This window comes from Oncorhynchus gorbuscha, linkage group LG11 (assembly GCF_021184085.1).
Source record: "Oncorhynchus gorbuscha isolate QuinsamMale2020 ecotype Even-year linkage group LG11, OgorEven_v1.0, whole genome shotgun sequence".
In the NCBI taxonomy this organism is placed as follows: domain Eukaryota; kingdom Metazoa; phylum Chordata; class Actinopteri; order Salmoniformes; family Salmonidae; genus Oncorhynchus; species Oncorhynchus gorbuscha.
The window spans coordinates 29245107-29260515 of record NC_060183.1 but is presented as its reverse complement, the minus strand read 5'-3'; the positions used below and the strand labels follow the sequence as shown (position 1 = coordinate 29260515).

Below are 15409 nucleotides of genomic sequence, written 5' to 3'. Positions count from 1 at the left end.
ATAAGTCTTAATGAATCAATGGGTATATATAAAAACATTATGAATGTGGCAACTGCAGATTGCCTCTAACTTAGAATGACTAATGAGTATCTCTTCTCTAAAAACTGGTGGCAACTGCAGATTGCCTCTAACTTAGAATGACTAATGAGTATCTCTTCTCTAAAAACTGGTGGCAACTTTTAGGTGATGGTTAAGTGTATGAATGACCCTCGAGTGTTTTTGTTGATCCCAGCCATTCAACACAACAGACACAAAGACAACCTTCCACTCTTGACAGAATTGACAATGCTAGAATACACATGTAAGAACAGACATTTATAATACATATTTATAATTCAGGGGCATATATAGTTCACTATAATTAACAATAACCTCGCTGCCAAAAGGTAACACTTGCATATACTGTATATATTTGGCTACAATATATTGCTTTGTAGGAAAGGTCTATAAAATTGGCATTTTTAAAAAGAGGTTACTGTTTTCAAACAGATACAAGTCTGTACATGTGTTTTGTTCTTTCGGTTTACATGAAAAAAACAACATGATTTCCCCCAGAATACAAAACCGTATGAAAAAGGTGCCATATGGACTTTAAAATGTCCTCTTGTTTTTTGGTTTGTTTACAACAACAAAAAAGGAAAACTTTTTAAAAAAGACCCTTGCTTTTCTTCAGGTTCTTCTGTTTCCAGTTTGGCAGGGCGTTGAATTCGGTGCGAGTCATCTCCAAGACCCTCTGTAACAGACATTCATAGGAAAATAGAGTAAGTGTGATAGCAGTCATGTTCATCACCATTATGTCGCAGCAGTTTATTTTTCCCCTCGGTACCAGACAAAGCACTCCGGTAATATGAATAAATGGGTGTCATTTTCGCTAACAACCCAATTGGGTTCTCTAAACAGCTCTCGAGTCATGGAGTGCAATCAGAATTATGACAAATTATACACAGATGACAATGTGCATGTTCGAGATTGATGTGCGTATGTGGTTAAATGGAAGTGAAAAACAGTTTCCCTATAGATCATTTATTCATAGATTAAATATCATTTATAATTTGTTTTGTTAAACGGAACAGCCTTAATTCATTGAAGCATGGACTCTACAATGTGTCAAAAGCGGTCCACAGGGATGCTGGCCCATGTTGGCTCAAATGATTCCCAGTTGTGTCAAGTTGGCTGGGTGGTGGACAATTCATGATATACCCATTGGGAAGTGTGAAAAACCCAGCAGAGTTACAGTTCTTGACACAAACCGGTGCACCTGGCACCAACTACCATACCCCATTCAAAGACACTTAAATGTTCAACCTTGCCCATTCACCCTCTGAATGGCACACAATCCATGTCTCAATTATCTCGAGGCTTATACATCCTTGCTTAACCGGTCTCTTCCCCTGCATCTACACTGATTGAAGTGGATATAACAAGTGACATCAATAAGGGATCATAGCTTTCACCTGGTCAGTCTACAGTATGTCATGGAAAGAGCAGGTGTCCTTAATGTTTTGTATATTCAGTGCAGTCTAACCACTCGGCTACCTCATTCCCGTTCACTCGCAAAATGTATCAATACAACTTTTATGTGTTAAATTAACCAATATTTCAAAACAATAAAACCTTGCTCCAATTGTAAAGCCATATGTACTGTTAATCTAAGTATAAATGATGTCTTTCCTTTTCGATTTTTTGTGTGTTCTTTTACGCCTTGTTGGATGGTTGTACATAGTCTTTTAATGTTGTAAATGTGTCAATGAAAGATTTATTTTTATTTTTTAAATATATCAATAAAACTTTTACACTCAGCTAAATAGTTTCAGTTCCACCTAGCCTCAGTCTGGTTCCAGGAAGTCCCTGTACCTGGAAGTCCTGGTCTGAAAGGTAGATCTCCAGGCGGAGGGGGTCCACTCCTTCTGGTAGAGGCTTGGCCGTTAGCTCCTCCACAGAGTATTGGTTCTTACTCAGCCAGTTCAGGGCGTCCTGCACCAGGGTCACCTTGTTGCGTGCCCCCTCCGCCTACACACACACACACACACACACAAGATAGTCAGCAACAGCGTATCATACTCAGAATTAAAAGGAAAAACACAACATTCTACATTAGGGGAAGGCACCACACTAACCCCTCCCCTGTCAAAGTACAACAGTGTTCACAATTTGGGCTGTACAATATGTACTGTACGGCAAACATGGAGGTTTATGACATTTTTGTTGTTGTTAATACAATCACTTTTCAGGTTACCAGTGTAACATTAATCCACCACCAGATTCCCACCCCCATTAAACACAAAGATATTTGTGTTAAGTCACTCACAATCAACTACTTTATTGCTGACTAGAAGGGTATTATTGTATTAGTAGGGGAGTAGGGCAGTCAGTCTCTTGCCTGGGTGGTGATGTTGGGATCTCTCTCCCAGTAGGGGAAGATGTTGGTGAAGGTCAGCGGTTCAGAGCCCGCTAGGACCAGGTAGGCCTGAGGGGGGCGGCGAGAGTTCTTCTCTGAAATACGACAGCACAACATTATCAATAGTCAACTCAACTACCGCAACCTTCATATACATACAACATTATCAAAAGTAACCTACACTACTATATCATATTCACTACATCTACTTAAACATATGAATACACAAAACCTTAACAGCACTGTGTCAATATAGCCTCTGCTGAATCTAATACATTTAATAATGATCACAATAAGATTTAACTCTCTCCTTTTCCTTTCTCTTAGACTTCTGTTTACCTCTCCGTCAACGTCTTCCCTCTCTCTCGTGACCTCTGACTGACCTTTGCAGTACTGCAGCACCGTCTCCATGGCACACTTCTTCTGGTTCTCCCAGCGGATCTTGGCTGAGCCTGTACACTCTCCGTCGTCGGGCTGCCGGCCCTGCCACAGGTACACCTCCATACGGTTATCTAGCATGAAGAGGCCTGGAGGGAGAGAGAGTAAGGGAGGTGGAGGGAGTTAAATGACAGAGGGGTGTAGAAAGGAGAGAGGACGTATGCATGCATGAAATATTGTGGACAGAAACAGAATGAGTAAGAAGAGCGCGAGAGATGGAGCTATCCATCTGGGGTCTGTACCTGGCTGTGGCACAGAGTATAGATTCTCCTGGAGGAAGGGCATGGCCATGACGGCCCCAGTCACACGGGCCGGGCTCAACAGTTCCTCCCCTTCAAATACTCCCGAGCTGGCGCTCAGACAGAAGAGTCGCGGGGTGAAGTTGTATTTCCCTGGATCTGGACCAAACACCACCACACAGGTGAAAAACCACCACATCAACACAGGTGACTGAGGTAAGCTGGATGTGAAGCTAGTGCAGGACAATAGTAGCATATAATTATCTGGCAGATGGTAATATCCAAAGTGACATAGTGAATACATATCGTCAGTTTAGCGCGTATTGTGTGTAGATTGATGTGGATTTTATTTTTGAAATACATTTTAGAATAAGGCTGTAACGGAACTAAATGTGGAAAATGTCAAGGGGTCTGAATGCATTGTATGTTACAGTATTGGAGCCTGTTACGGTAAGGAATATCTATGTTACGGTAAGACTAGCGATTAAACGTGCGTTACAGTATAGTCAGAATGTGTGAAAATGTTACTGTAAGAAGTGGTACGGTACCTTGGAGCATGCAGTCGTATGCCTTCCTGTCCTGCTGTCCCAGAGCATTCCTGAACCCAACTGGCTCCGTGCCTTCCTCTACCTCCTCCACCTTCAGACTGCTGTTACTGTTCAGGCCCAGCTCAGAAGGATGCCTGGTAGACACACACGTAAGCAGGCGCACACACACACACACACACACACACACACACACACACACACACACACACACACACACACACACACACACACACACACACACACAAACTTGTATACATAAACTAAATGAACGGCACACCAACCTAGTCAGAGCCTAAACTAGTCAGAGCCTAAACTAGTCAGAGCCTGAAAACGAATGTGATTGCTTTACATTTGGTCAGAGCTGAAAAGTTGCTACGTTAAAATAAAGCAGACTGCAGACGCTCCCATAAACAAACGGTATAGGATACTCACCTCTGCTTGAGCCTTTCCACAGCCCTGGCGCCCACCTCCCTGGCACTGGCGTGGGACTTACATCCGTGCCACAGGTAGAGCTGTCCCTGGTGGGCATCCAGCAGAACCAGGGTGGCACGGGAACGCAGGCTGGCACAGCAACACTCCACCTCCACCAGGGAAGCCTCCACAGTGGCTTCCCCGCGCACGCAGTACAGATGCCAGCCGCCTGGACAGGGAGACGCACGGACAAATTCAAGTAGGCGCACAAGAGCTCAGTGGCACAAAACAGACAGACAACGTGTGGTAAACACAAGCACTGTGTTTTAATGCACTCAAGGCATCCGTTCTAGTAGTGCTAAGTGACTAATAAAAAAAGTGATCGCCCAGCTACTAGCCATATCCCTCATTCAGATTTTGTTTTGAAAGAGCCTTCGAGATGACCTTTGAAGTAATGAAAAGAGTGCTATATATTGAATAGACAGTATAAATGTAATACATTATATTATTATTAGTAGAAAGTGATCATGTGAAACATGCACTGTGCTCTAAATAACAAAATGTAATTAGTAACACTGGTACTCCCAAAGCCAATCAAGGCTAGCCAGGAAGAATAATTTGTTTCTCTGCGAGAAAAACTATGCTTGTAATTAACATGAACATTTACAGATAACCTATGAGTTTGTTATTAAGGCACATGAAGCATTTTGCTATGTGTTACGTAGCCTAGTGGATTATTTCGCTCTTCACTCGCGGGGCAAGGCTACCCCCGACCAAAAGCCCGTGAGTTGTCTGATAGTCAATCGGATTTAGTTCCACTGAATCTTTGTCTGTATTTGGTTAATTAATCTCTGGCTGGGCAAATAAGTGGAGGTGAATATTATCTTTTTGTTTGCTCATCACTTATCAGAAACATTTAGCGTGCTATAAAGTAGCCTAAATCAAGTGTAGCCTATTATGTAGCTATTAGGTAACTCTAAAAGTCCGTGGAGGTTTTGAAATATGAGCACGAGACTCACCTGGCTTCTGAAAATATACATTGCTATTTTCTATGCGTATTGTGATGAAGATAGTCCCCAATTAAAAACCCTACGCCTGCTCCTTAGCCTACTAGGTGTAGGATCTGCCATAAGAAGGAGGTTGGTAATATAGGTCATATCATAGGGGTCAAATTATTTTAACTGTTTCGGCTACAAACAAGCTGTCGTAATGGTATAACAGTGATGGCAACAAATATGCGCTCGCTTTCTTCTCTCCAAAACAACAGGTGAGTGAAGACTAATCATTACAACAATTATTACCAGGGAAATTTGTTTTCTAGGTGCACTGGTGCTACCAAATGAAAATATGCAGGTCGCACAGCAAAATATTGAAGCATGTATGCGAACGAAATGGTCAGACTTTAGAGCTCTGCATATACCGGTGTTGTTGACGCCATCATCTTCTCTGCTACCCTTTTGGATGACCAGGCCTCCCTGGAAGAGCTGCAGGAAACATGGAGGCTCCTTGCCCTGTGCCACCAACACCTAACCACCAGTAAGAAAGACAGACCCCATTGTAACACAACAGATTCAATCAATCAAGGTCCTGTTGAACAGCAAATTCATACATACAATCAAGTGCGCTAGATTAGGGCTGGAGCGAGAGCCTGCAGGAGGGTAACTTTCCTGGGTAATAGTTAGGCATCCCTGCACAAGTGACACTTTCGGGTGCTGTGGACTAACCTGTGCCCCCCCTGTGGTTCCCCAGCTCGACGGTCATCAGTGCGGAGGTGCCCTTGCCACTGACGCTGGAGTGACGGCCCTGCCAGAAGAAACAGGCGCTGCGCTCCCGACCTGGACCCCCACTACTCAGCTCCCCCGGCTTCTGCCTCTTACCCACTGGAGGACAAATAATTAAACAAACAAACATACAAATTACAACATCAATGGTGTAATGTAATATTTGTCGGGTTAAGACGGGTAATAATATATACTAAGCTATCTGTATGTATTATGCAAAGGCAGCAGCTACTCTTCACGGGGTCCGGCAATTAATACATTTTAAATACATTCATTACAGAATTCCCAACACACTAAGTGTGTGCCCTCAGGCCCATACTCCACTACCACATATCTACAACACAAAGTCCATGTTTAAGTGTGTGTATAGTGCTTATGTTATCATGTGTGTGTATGCATGTGGCTGTGCCTATGTCTTAAATCTGATTCTACTGCTTGCATCAGTTACCTGATGTGGAATAGAGTTCGATGTAGTCATGGCTCTATGTAGAACTGTGCGCCTCCCATTGTCTGTTATGGACTTGGGCACTGTGAAGAGACCTCTGGTGGCATGTCTTGTGGGGTATGCATGGGTGTCTGAGCTGTGTGCTAGTTGTTTAAACAGACAGCTCAGTGCTTTTAACCTCTCACAAATACAAGTAGTGGTGAAGTCAATCCCGTCTCTACTTTGAGACAGGAGAGATTAACATGCATATTATTAATATGTTTGCTCTCTGTGTTCATCCAAGGGCCAGCCGTGCTGCCCTTTTCTGAGCCAATTGTAATTTTCTAAGTCCCTCTTTGTGGCACCTGAACACACGACTGAACATTAGTCCAGGTGTGATAAAACTAGAGCCTGTAGGACCTGCCTTGTTGATAGTGCTGTTAACCTGTCTGGGAACGTGGTTCCGCTAGCTACATTTCTCAAACATACAAGTAAGTAATAGGCACCATTTTATAGATACAATTCTCATTAATCCAGCCACAGTGTCTGATTTAAAAAAAAGATTTACAGCGAAAGCTCCACAAATGATTATGTTAGGTCACCACCAAGTCACAGAAAAACCCAGCAATTTTTCAAGCCAAAGAGAGGAGTCACAAAAAGCACAAATAGATATAAAATTAATCACTAACCGTAAATGATCTTCATCAGATGACACTCATGGGACTTCATGTTACACAATACATGTATGTTTTGTTTGATAAAGTGAATATTTATATCCAAAAATCTAATTTTACATTGGCGTGTTATGTTCAGTAGTTCCAAAACATGCAGTGATTTTGCAGAGAGCCACATCAATTCACAGAAATACTCATTATAAACGTTGATGAAAATTCAAGTGTTATCCATGGAACTTTAGATAAACTTGTCCTTAATGCAACCTCTATGTCAGATTTTTTAAAAACTTTACGGAAAAAGCATAATCTGAGTACAGCGCTCAGAGCCCAAAACAGCCAAAATAAATACATTTGATGATCTTCATCAGAATGCACTCCCAGGAATCCCAGTTCCACAATAAATGTTTGATTTGTTCGATAAAGTTCATCATTTATGTCCATATACCTCCTTTTGTTAGGGCATTTGGTAAACAAAGGATTAAAATTCCAAAAAGTTATATTACTGGTCGTAGAAACATATCAAACTATGTATAGAATCAATCTTTAAGATGTTATCATAAATGTTCAATAATGTTCCAACCAGAGATTTCCTTTGTCTGTAGAGAAACAATGGAACGAGAGCTACCTCTCATGTGAATGCTGCTGACTGAGATAGAGGCTGCTGGCAGACCTCTGACTCATTCAACTCTCATACAGCCCCCCTTCATAGTAGAAGCCTCAAACAAGTTTCTAAAGACGGTTGGCATCTAGTGGAAGCCTTAGGAAGTGCAACATAAGCAATATCCCACTGTGAGTTCAATAGGGGCTGAGTTTAAAAACTACAAACCTCAGACTTCCCACTTCCTGTTTCGATTTTGTCTCAGGTTTTTGCCTGCCATATAAGTTCTGTTATACTCACAGACATCATTCAAACAGTTTTATAAACTTCAGAGTGTTTTCTATCCAATACTAATAATAATATGCATATATTAGCATCTGGGATTGAGTAGGAAGCAGTTTACTCTGGGCACGCTTTTCATCCAAAAGTGAAAATGCTGCCCGCTATCCCAAAGAAGTTAAGAAGGTAGAGAAGTGCTTTATTATGAACAGTTTCTCCCCATCTTAGCTACTGTTGTATCAATATGTTTTGACCATGACACAGTTTTTACAATCCAGGTTTACTCCAAGCAGTTTAGTCACCTCAACTTGCTCAATTTCCACATTATTTATTACAAGATTTAGTTGAGGTTTAGGAGTTAGTGAATGATTTGTCCAAAATATAATGCTTATATTTAGGACAAACATTCCTTTCCACCCATTCTGTAACTATACAACTGTTGCTGTAGTAGCTTTTTTCCCAAAATGTAATTGAATGAGTAAGCTTTGGTGCTATCAATCTTTGTCATTTATCTTGGTTTCATTGTGTTGTTTCTTCTTCTTCTTCATTTAATTCAGTTTAGTCACATGGTTTCTCAATTTGAGGTAAGTTTGCCAATCAGTTGTGCAGCCAGACTTATTTGCCATTCTTATTGCCTCACCCCTCTCAACCATACCATTAAAAAAAATCCTCATCAATCCACAGGGATTTAACAGTTTTTAAAGTAATTGTCTTAATGGGTACATGCTTATTAGGAACTGGCATAAGTAATTTCATAAATTTGTCAAGTGCTATGTCTATTTACTCATCATTACACACTCTTTACATGAACAACATAGGAATTACTACAAACCTTATTGTATGACTTCTTATACACTATATTAGGCCCAGCCTTTGACACTTTGGTTTTCCTAGATATGGCTATGATACTGTGATCACTACATCCAATTGATCTGGATACTTGCTGTCAAGCACATTTCTGCAGCATTAGTAAAGATGTGATCAATACACGTTGATGATTTCATTCCTGTGCTATTTGTAACTATCCCGGGAAGGTTGACTGATAACCTGGACCAGGTTGCTGGCACTGGTTACAGTTTGAAGCTTTTTCTTGAGTGGGCAGCTTGATGAAAGCCAGTCAATATTCAAATCACCCAAATAATAAACCTCTGTTGATATCACATACATTATCAAGCATTTCATACGTTATCCAGATACTGACTGTTAGCCCTTGGTGGTCTATAGCAGCTTCCCATAAGAACGGGCTTTAGGTGAGGCAGATGAACCTGTAACCATATTAATTCAACAGTATTTAACATGAGCTCCTCTATAATCTTTACAGGAATGTGGTTCTGAATATAAAAAGCAATACCTCCACCACTGGCATTTCTGTATTTCCTATAAATGTTATAACCTTGCATTGCTACCACTGTAACAAAGGTATTGTCTAAGTGAGTTTCTGAGATAGAATATGAATGTCATCTGTTACTAGCAAGTTATTATTTTCATGAACCTTGTTTTCTTAAGCTGCATATGTTAATGTGGGCTATTTTGAGCACTTTTCATGGATGTTTGATTTCATTGGGAAGCTTTGCCGCTGTCTTCGGCTTCCACGGCTCGTGACACGCGACCATCATTGATTGCCATGCGCCCTCTTGCTTCGACTCAGCTATCAGATGGGGGAGGAGAGGTAGGAGATGGCTCCCCTGGTGAACGAACTCCGAGCAACACCGGCCAGTCGGATATAACGACAAACGACAAGACGGAAATACATCCAACATGCGCAAGCGGCAAACATTCCACTCTGCGTTTCCCCCAGTTTCTTATGTAGGCTGGCTACCTGCGTGATCAAGGAAGCCACCTCGAGCCTATAATCCTTGGAAAGCAAACGATTGCCACATTGGAACTGAGTGATCCAGTTTGTCCTGAAACAAAGTAGTAAATACAGCTCCTACAGCGCTGGTTCATTTCCTTCTCCGGACAAAGAGGGCTCCATTGGAAAACCCATCTGGGACTAACTTCGTTAGCTGAATGGCTGACATTAGCTATATTCAGCTCATGAGGTATTATTCTTCAAGAACCGACAGGTACACATATATGGCAAAAACATCTATCTGTCACTGTGTATTTAATCCTGGTAAAGCATTGATCAAAACTTTGATGGGATCCAACTAATTGGTTTTGAAATATTCAAGATACACTACCAGCACCTTTAGTAGATTTTTACGACGTTCGTATGACAACATTACTCACCCACAGTGGTGACCGAGTACTTCCAGCGGATCACGTAGGTGTCTCCTTCGTGCAGCTGGCCCAAGCTCGCCGCCACCAGCTCCTCCTCCTCAAACTCCCGGATATGCCAGGCGTCCACTGCCACTGTGGCGAGCTCCGCCTGGCGTCCGTCCTCCGTTCGGACCATCCCGTAGCCACGCTGAACGTCTACGCCCTCCAGGAGGCTACGTACGGGGCCACCCACACTGTCCAGCAGGGCCTTGGCGTCGCACGGTTTTAAGACGTCGGGCTTGGCCGCCTCAAGGGGCGAGCGGAGGGTAGAGTGCACAGGGCTCTGGAGGGGGAGAAAGAGAGAGTGGGAAATGGGTATGAGAGAGGAGGAAATGGGTGTTCGTTTTTTCTTTCTTCTTTACACAAAAGCAATGGGACCGTATACTGTATGACAAAGTATGTGATTATGCCTCATAACATGACGACCCAATGTGACAAAAGGGCCTGAAAAGGGTGGATTCTATTAATCTATTATTTTTAATACTGTAATGAGAAAAAAAAGGTAATTGCATCCCCATACCAGAACGCTTTTCATTTGCTACACAGACATTCTTCTCCCTGTCTCCTCATCTGCACTGATCTGAAAAGAACTGACGAGGTGAAAGACTGTCTTTCCCAACCCATTGCTTTCTCTCTGGGGTTTTAGGCTCGGTTTCTGTGTAAGCACTATGTGACAACTGCTGATGTAAAGATGACTTAATAATTATTCTGTTTTTGATTGAGGACAGCTGTTTAAGCAATTGAGATAAAGCCCCCCCCCCCCAGATCCATACCTTGGCCTCATCCATGGCAGACTCCTCTTTCCTCTCAGCCCAGTCCAGGAACTTCTCTCTGAACAGAGCAGTCTCGTTGTGCTCCGACAGACGGCCGAACAGAGCCCAGCTGGGACGTCCCTCACCCTGCCTACACACAAAACACATACAGATACACACAAACATTGAGAAAACAACACCAACAAAAACACTCACAGTGCGGTGCATCTAAAGTAGTGATGGGGGTAGAAAATGGATACAAATACATAACGCAATATTATTTGATGATATTACAACAAAACTTTGACATGTCTCTCTGTAGCAGACAAGAGCAACATGTTTGGAATATCGAATCGCAACACATATAAAATCCTGAATAGCAATAGATATATGGGCAACTAAGTATTGTGATAATATTGTATCATCGTTAGGCCCCTGGCAATTCCCAGCCCTAATCTAAAGTGTCTTCGCCCCATTGACACAGACTTCAACATTTGCAAATACTCATCATGGCTAAACAGATGCTAGACACATGCTGCCATACTCTAGTGTAGACAGTCCTTTGCCTCTGCATATTCGGGGTAGTGGCACTCAGTTCAAATGAGAGCACTGGTCCTTCAAACACTAGCCCTTCAAGCAACTCCAAACGTTTTTGTGGCATGACCCGGCAAAGACCTTTAGAATTTTCCTGTGGTCATCAAAAACTGAGCGATGTGATTGGACAGCGTGTATAAAATGGCAGGCTAAGAGCTTGCAACTCACTCAGGGACATCAGTATTGGTTGAACAGGCGTCCAGGGGATTGACCCTGCAGCTGCTGTAGTCGTAAGAACCGCTCCACAGCTGCCTCCCTAATTGGACAGCCACCTTTCTGTCACCAAGGGGGACGTCCTTCCCCGTCCACACGTACACCTCACTGCCAAAGTCAAACACTAACACCTAGAGAGAGGGAGAATCAGGAAAGTCAGACACACACTTTCACACATCCAAACGCAAATACACTTTCACACACAGGTATACCTCTTTAGAGTTGAGCAGGGTGACACTAGGGATGGAGGCCCAGGCCTCTTTGTGGGGCACCAGTTTGCCCTCCTGCAGCCCGTAGACCCCATTAGAGTCTAACACACCACTTTCATACAGCTCATCCTCCTCCGGCTCCCCTGCACCTGCACACAAATGGACATGGAAATGGACATAAGTGTGTGTGTGTTGAGAGGGGGAGGTGGTATTTTGGGTGTTGGAAGGTGGTGTGTGTGATGAGGTGTATTAGATATGGTCATCTAATGTGTTTGTGTGTGGTCTGTGTTCAAGTGTGTACCTGGGATATGTTTACGACCTGGTCCACCGTGTGTGTGTGTACAAGAATGTGTTTATGCGAGTACGCACATTTATTTATTGTTGTAAGTGTACACTGTATGTATGTGTGTGTGAGAGAGAGAGAGACTGCGTGTGTACACATCTACTGGTGTGTGTGTACAATTTATAAGCGCACTGTATGTGTGTGTATATGTGTGCATGCAAACAAGCACGTATGTACCTCTGTAGTCGGTCTTGCCCCCCAGTAGGTCCCAGAACTCCTTAGCCCATTTGTTGTCAGTGTTGATGCCCTCCTCCAGCACAGTCACCTGGGAGGCCTTACAACCAAGGTCCCTCTTAGCCTGCACGAACGATGCCATCTCTGAGGCCTAGGGATACAGGACAGGCCAAAGAGCTTAGACCATGGTCGTATTCATTCGGCCAAGTGACATAAAACTTTTTTTCAATTCATTATTTGTATTTCGACGAACTTCCTGACGTGACTGAAACTGATTACTTTCGGATAAACAGAAGTGTCTGGGGGATTAGGATTTCTGGATGGGGAAGGAGAGAGGCTAGTGTGGAGCTGAACAGTAACACATTTCAGAATGAATGTTGACATTGTATCACATGGTGGCCACAGAGCAAATACATACAACTGTTGAAACATTCGACTTCAACTGATCTACTTAACTCTAGAACTGGCAGCCATGTACTACTGAATGCATCCAAATGGAACCTTTGGTTTCTATGCGCCCCGGTGCCTCTTGACATTACTTTTAAACTCTAGGCGGTAGCTCTAGGCTAGAACTCATCCAACATTCTCTAGAACCTTGGCATGTTGGCAACCAAGCCCCCCCCCCCCCCCCCCAAAAGAGACATTCTACTCGGAAACAGAGCAGAACTAGCTGTGAAACGACATTACTCTTTAAATATTTATCCTAAAACCTAAGACTTCAGCTGAATTTTGATTCTTGATGGATCACCACTACAATCATGGAAAAGTACTGCCTTCAGAGGAGTGTAGCGACCTCCGGGCGGTGGAAGGACTGCTATGTGAAGGGGGAAATTCTTTCCCTCAGGAAATGCAGTGTGAGAAGGTAGAGAGCTGCTCCTCTTCCTCCCCATCCTCCTTCTCCCAGGATGGTGTCTCTGTCCTCGTCACCCTCTACGGTTGCCACCAGAAGAAGAACTGGGACCTCCAGGCTCCACCAGGACATACCGCAGTTCCTCCCAACTGAGGAGCAGCAGCAGAGTGGAGAGGGTGAAGTCAACTCCACAGTTGAGCCGCTGGTCTGCCAGGTCTAAGTACACCGGCAACTGAAACAGGCTAGTCCCCGCCGCCACAACTGTGAGGCCCAAGGTGGAGAACAAGTCTCCCACATCTCCACCTGGACCATGGTCACCAGGCTGAGGGCCCCTGTTTAATGACAAGGGCGATGACCAGGTGATGCAGCTCCTCTAGATTTAGTGCTCCCAGGCCCAGCCATGTTCTTCACCAAACTGTACAACTCTTCTCTCAAGGTATGTCATGTCACCATATTATACAGCTTTATTGTTAGAGAGCCACCCTGAAACAATTCTCTCATCAGAAGAGGAGGAGGAGAACCTGCGGAAGCTCAAGGAGTCCTTGGAGAACAGGTTTGTCCAAACCACTGCTCCCAGACTTTCGTCCCATACCCATCACCTCTCATCACCAGAGGAGACCCACTGGCAGGTCTGAGGCTAAGGAGGAGCTCCTAATGATCCACGGTCACTGCGTCCCAGTGTAGCAGCAGATCTACCACTCGGTGGTGGACTCCATGCTGGCCACCGCCTCTGTCCATTCCCCATGCTACAGTCTGAACCAGCAAATGTGGGAGGCGCTCTGGTGCCCTACCTTCACCAGCACCCAGCTGGTAGACGCTACGCTCCCCAGATAGACGTGAACATCAGCTTGGAACCAGAGCGTCAGCAGTCTCAGAGGAAGAGGGCCAGGCACTGAACTGAACAACTGCTTTTACTCTTTAAAAATAGAATTCAGATATTTTTTACACATTGCCATTTTCAAAATAAATATTTTTAAACTATACTATTTTGGGCTGGTCTTCCTTACCATCATATTTAGACAATAAAATGCATATATATTTAAAATATATATATTTTTAAAACAAACAGTTCATAAAGTATAACAGTTCCTTATCATCTGTTCATTTGAGAACATGTTGAGAGGTCAGACAGTGTTAGTGAATGATAGTCCTGTAGAATAGAGGGTTGAGAGTGATGGATGGGAAGGTGGAAGGAATGTATAATGGGAGAGTGCTCAGCCCATGTCCCTGTGAGTAGATCTGAAAGGATCAGATAACAGTAGACCCGTTCCAGGAGAATGTCGTGGTGAGTACATCCTGTTTGAAGTACACTAGACCAACATAGCTACAGTGGTGTAGCAGGGGTCAAAGCTGAGTGCTGAAAAACCCTGGAAGACAATGAGTGAAATTAGGGCTATGGTGCTCATTTGAATTTCCTAGATTTTTCAGGCTAAGGATCAGTCCAACATGTTGACCTAAAACATTGTTTTTGTGTTTAATTATAGACAGAGGCTGCGGTTCCAAAGCCCCCCCCCCCCATTCTGGCGCTGTCACGACACCCACGGAGCAAAGAATAAATACTGAATCTTCCCCAGAGCAAAACAGTTGTATCACGTTCCGCACGCGTGTTTCTTTACCTCAGCTTGACACACAGTTTTGCAGTCATCCTCCCTTCACATTTCTCACTGTCAATTGTGAATGAAAAGTCATGTTTTACGATGAACCATCAATGCCAATCATCTGATCTCAAGCAGTTTAATGGGAAAATGCATTTAGATCTTCTTGCGTTACGTACAGTGTTGTTTCGAAGTACAGTGTTTTGAATTATGTACAGTGACTGAATTTTTGAGCAGATGGAGTTAAACTGAAGCATACCTGTGTGTTGTTTCATTCAAAACACATTTTGCCTAGTGGCGCACGCTGTTGAGTTTCCGCCTAGAAGGCCAGTATCCCGGAGTCGCATCTTCACTGTTGACGTTGAAACTGGTGTTTTGCGGGTACTATTTAATGAAGCTGCCAGTTGAGGACCTGTGAGGTGTCTGTTTCTTAAACTGGACACTCAAATGTACTTGTCCTCTTGCTTAATTGTGCACCGGGGCCTCCCACTCCTCTTTCTATTCTGGTTAGAGCCAGTATGCACTGTTCTGTGAAGGGAGTAGTACACAGTGTTGTACAAGATCTTCAGTTTCATGGCAATTTCTCGCATGGAATAGCCTTCATTCTCAGAACAAGAATAGAATGAG

The 15409-nt window shown here is 43.4% G+C and overlaps 1 protein-coding gene across 1 annotated transcript in view; it reads right to left on the bottom strand.

Annotated features, from left to right (window-relative positions):
* Positions 1 to 296: 296 nt before the first annotated feature.
* Positions 297 to 15409, bottom strand: part of svild (supervillin d) — a 38003-nt gene continuing 22890 nt past the window's right edge. The window contains 14 exon segments of the mRNA XM_046369289.1: positions 297 to 733; positions 1855 to 2010; positions 2381 to 2493; positions 2782 to 2925; positions 3079 to 3234; positions 3624 to 3757; positions 4056 to 4263; positions 5455 to 5560; positions 5748 to 5914; positions 10023 to 10335; positions 10826 to 10955; positions 11567 to 11742; positions 11824 to 11969; positions 12341 to 12488. Of these exon segments, the coding sequence (XP_046225245.1) occupies positions 647 to 733; positions 1855 to 2010; positions 2381 to 2493; positions 2782 to 2925; positions 3079 to 3234; positions 3624 to 3757; positions 4056 to 4263; positions 5455 to 5560; positions 5748 to 5914; positions 10023 to 10335; positions 10826 to 10955; positions 11567 to 11742; positions 11824 to 11969; positions 12341 to 12488 (2184 nt within the window). The 3' untranslated portion in view covers positions 297 to 646.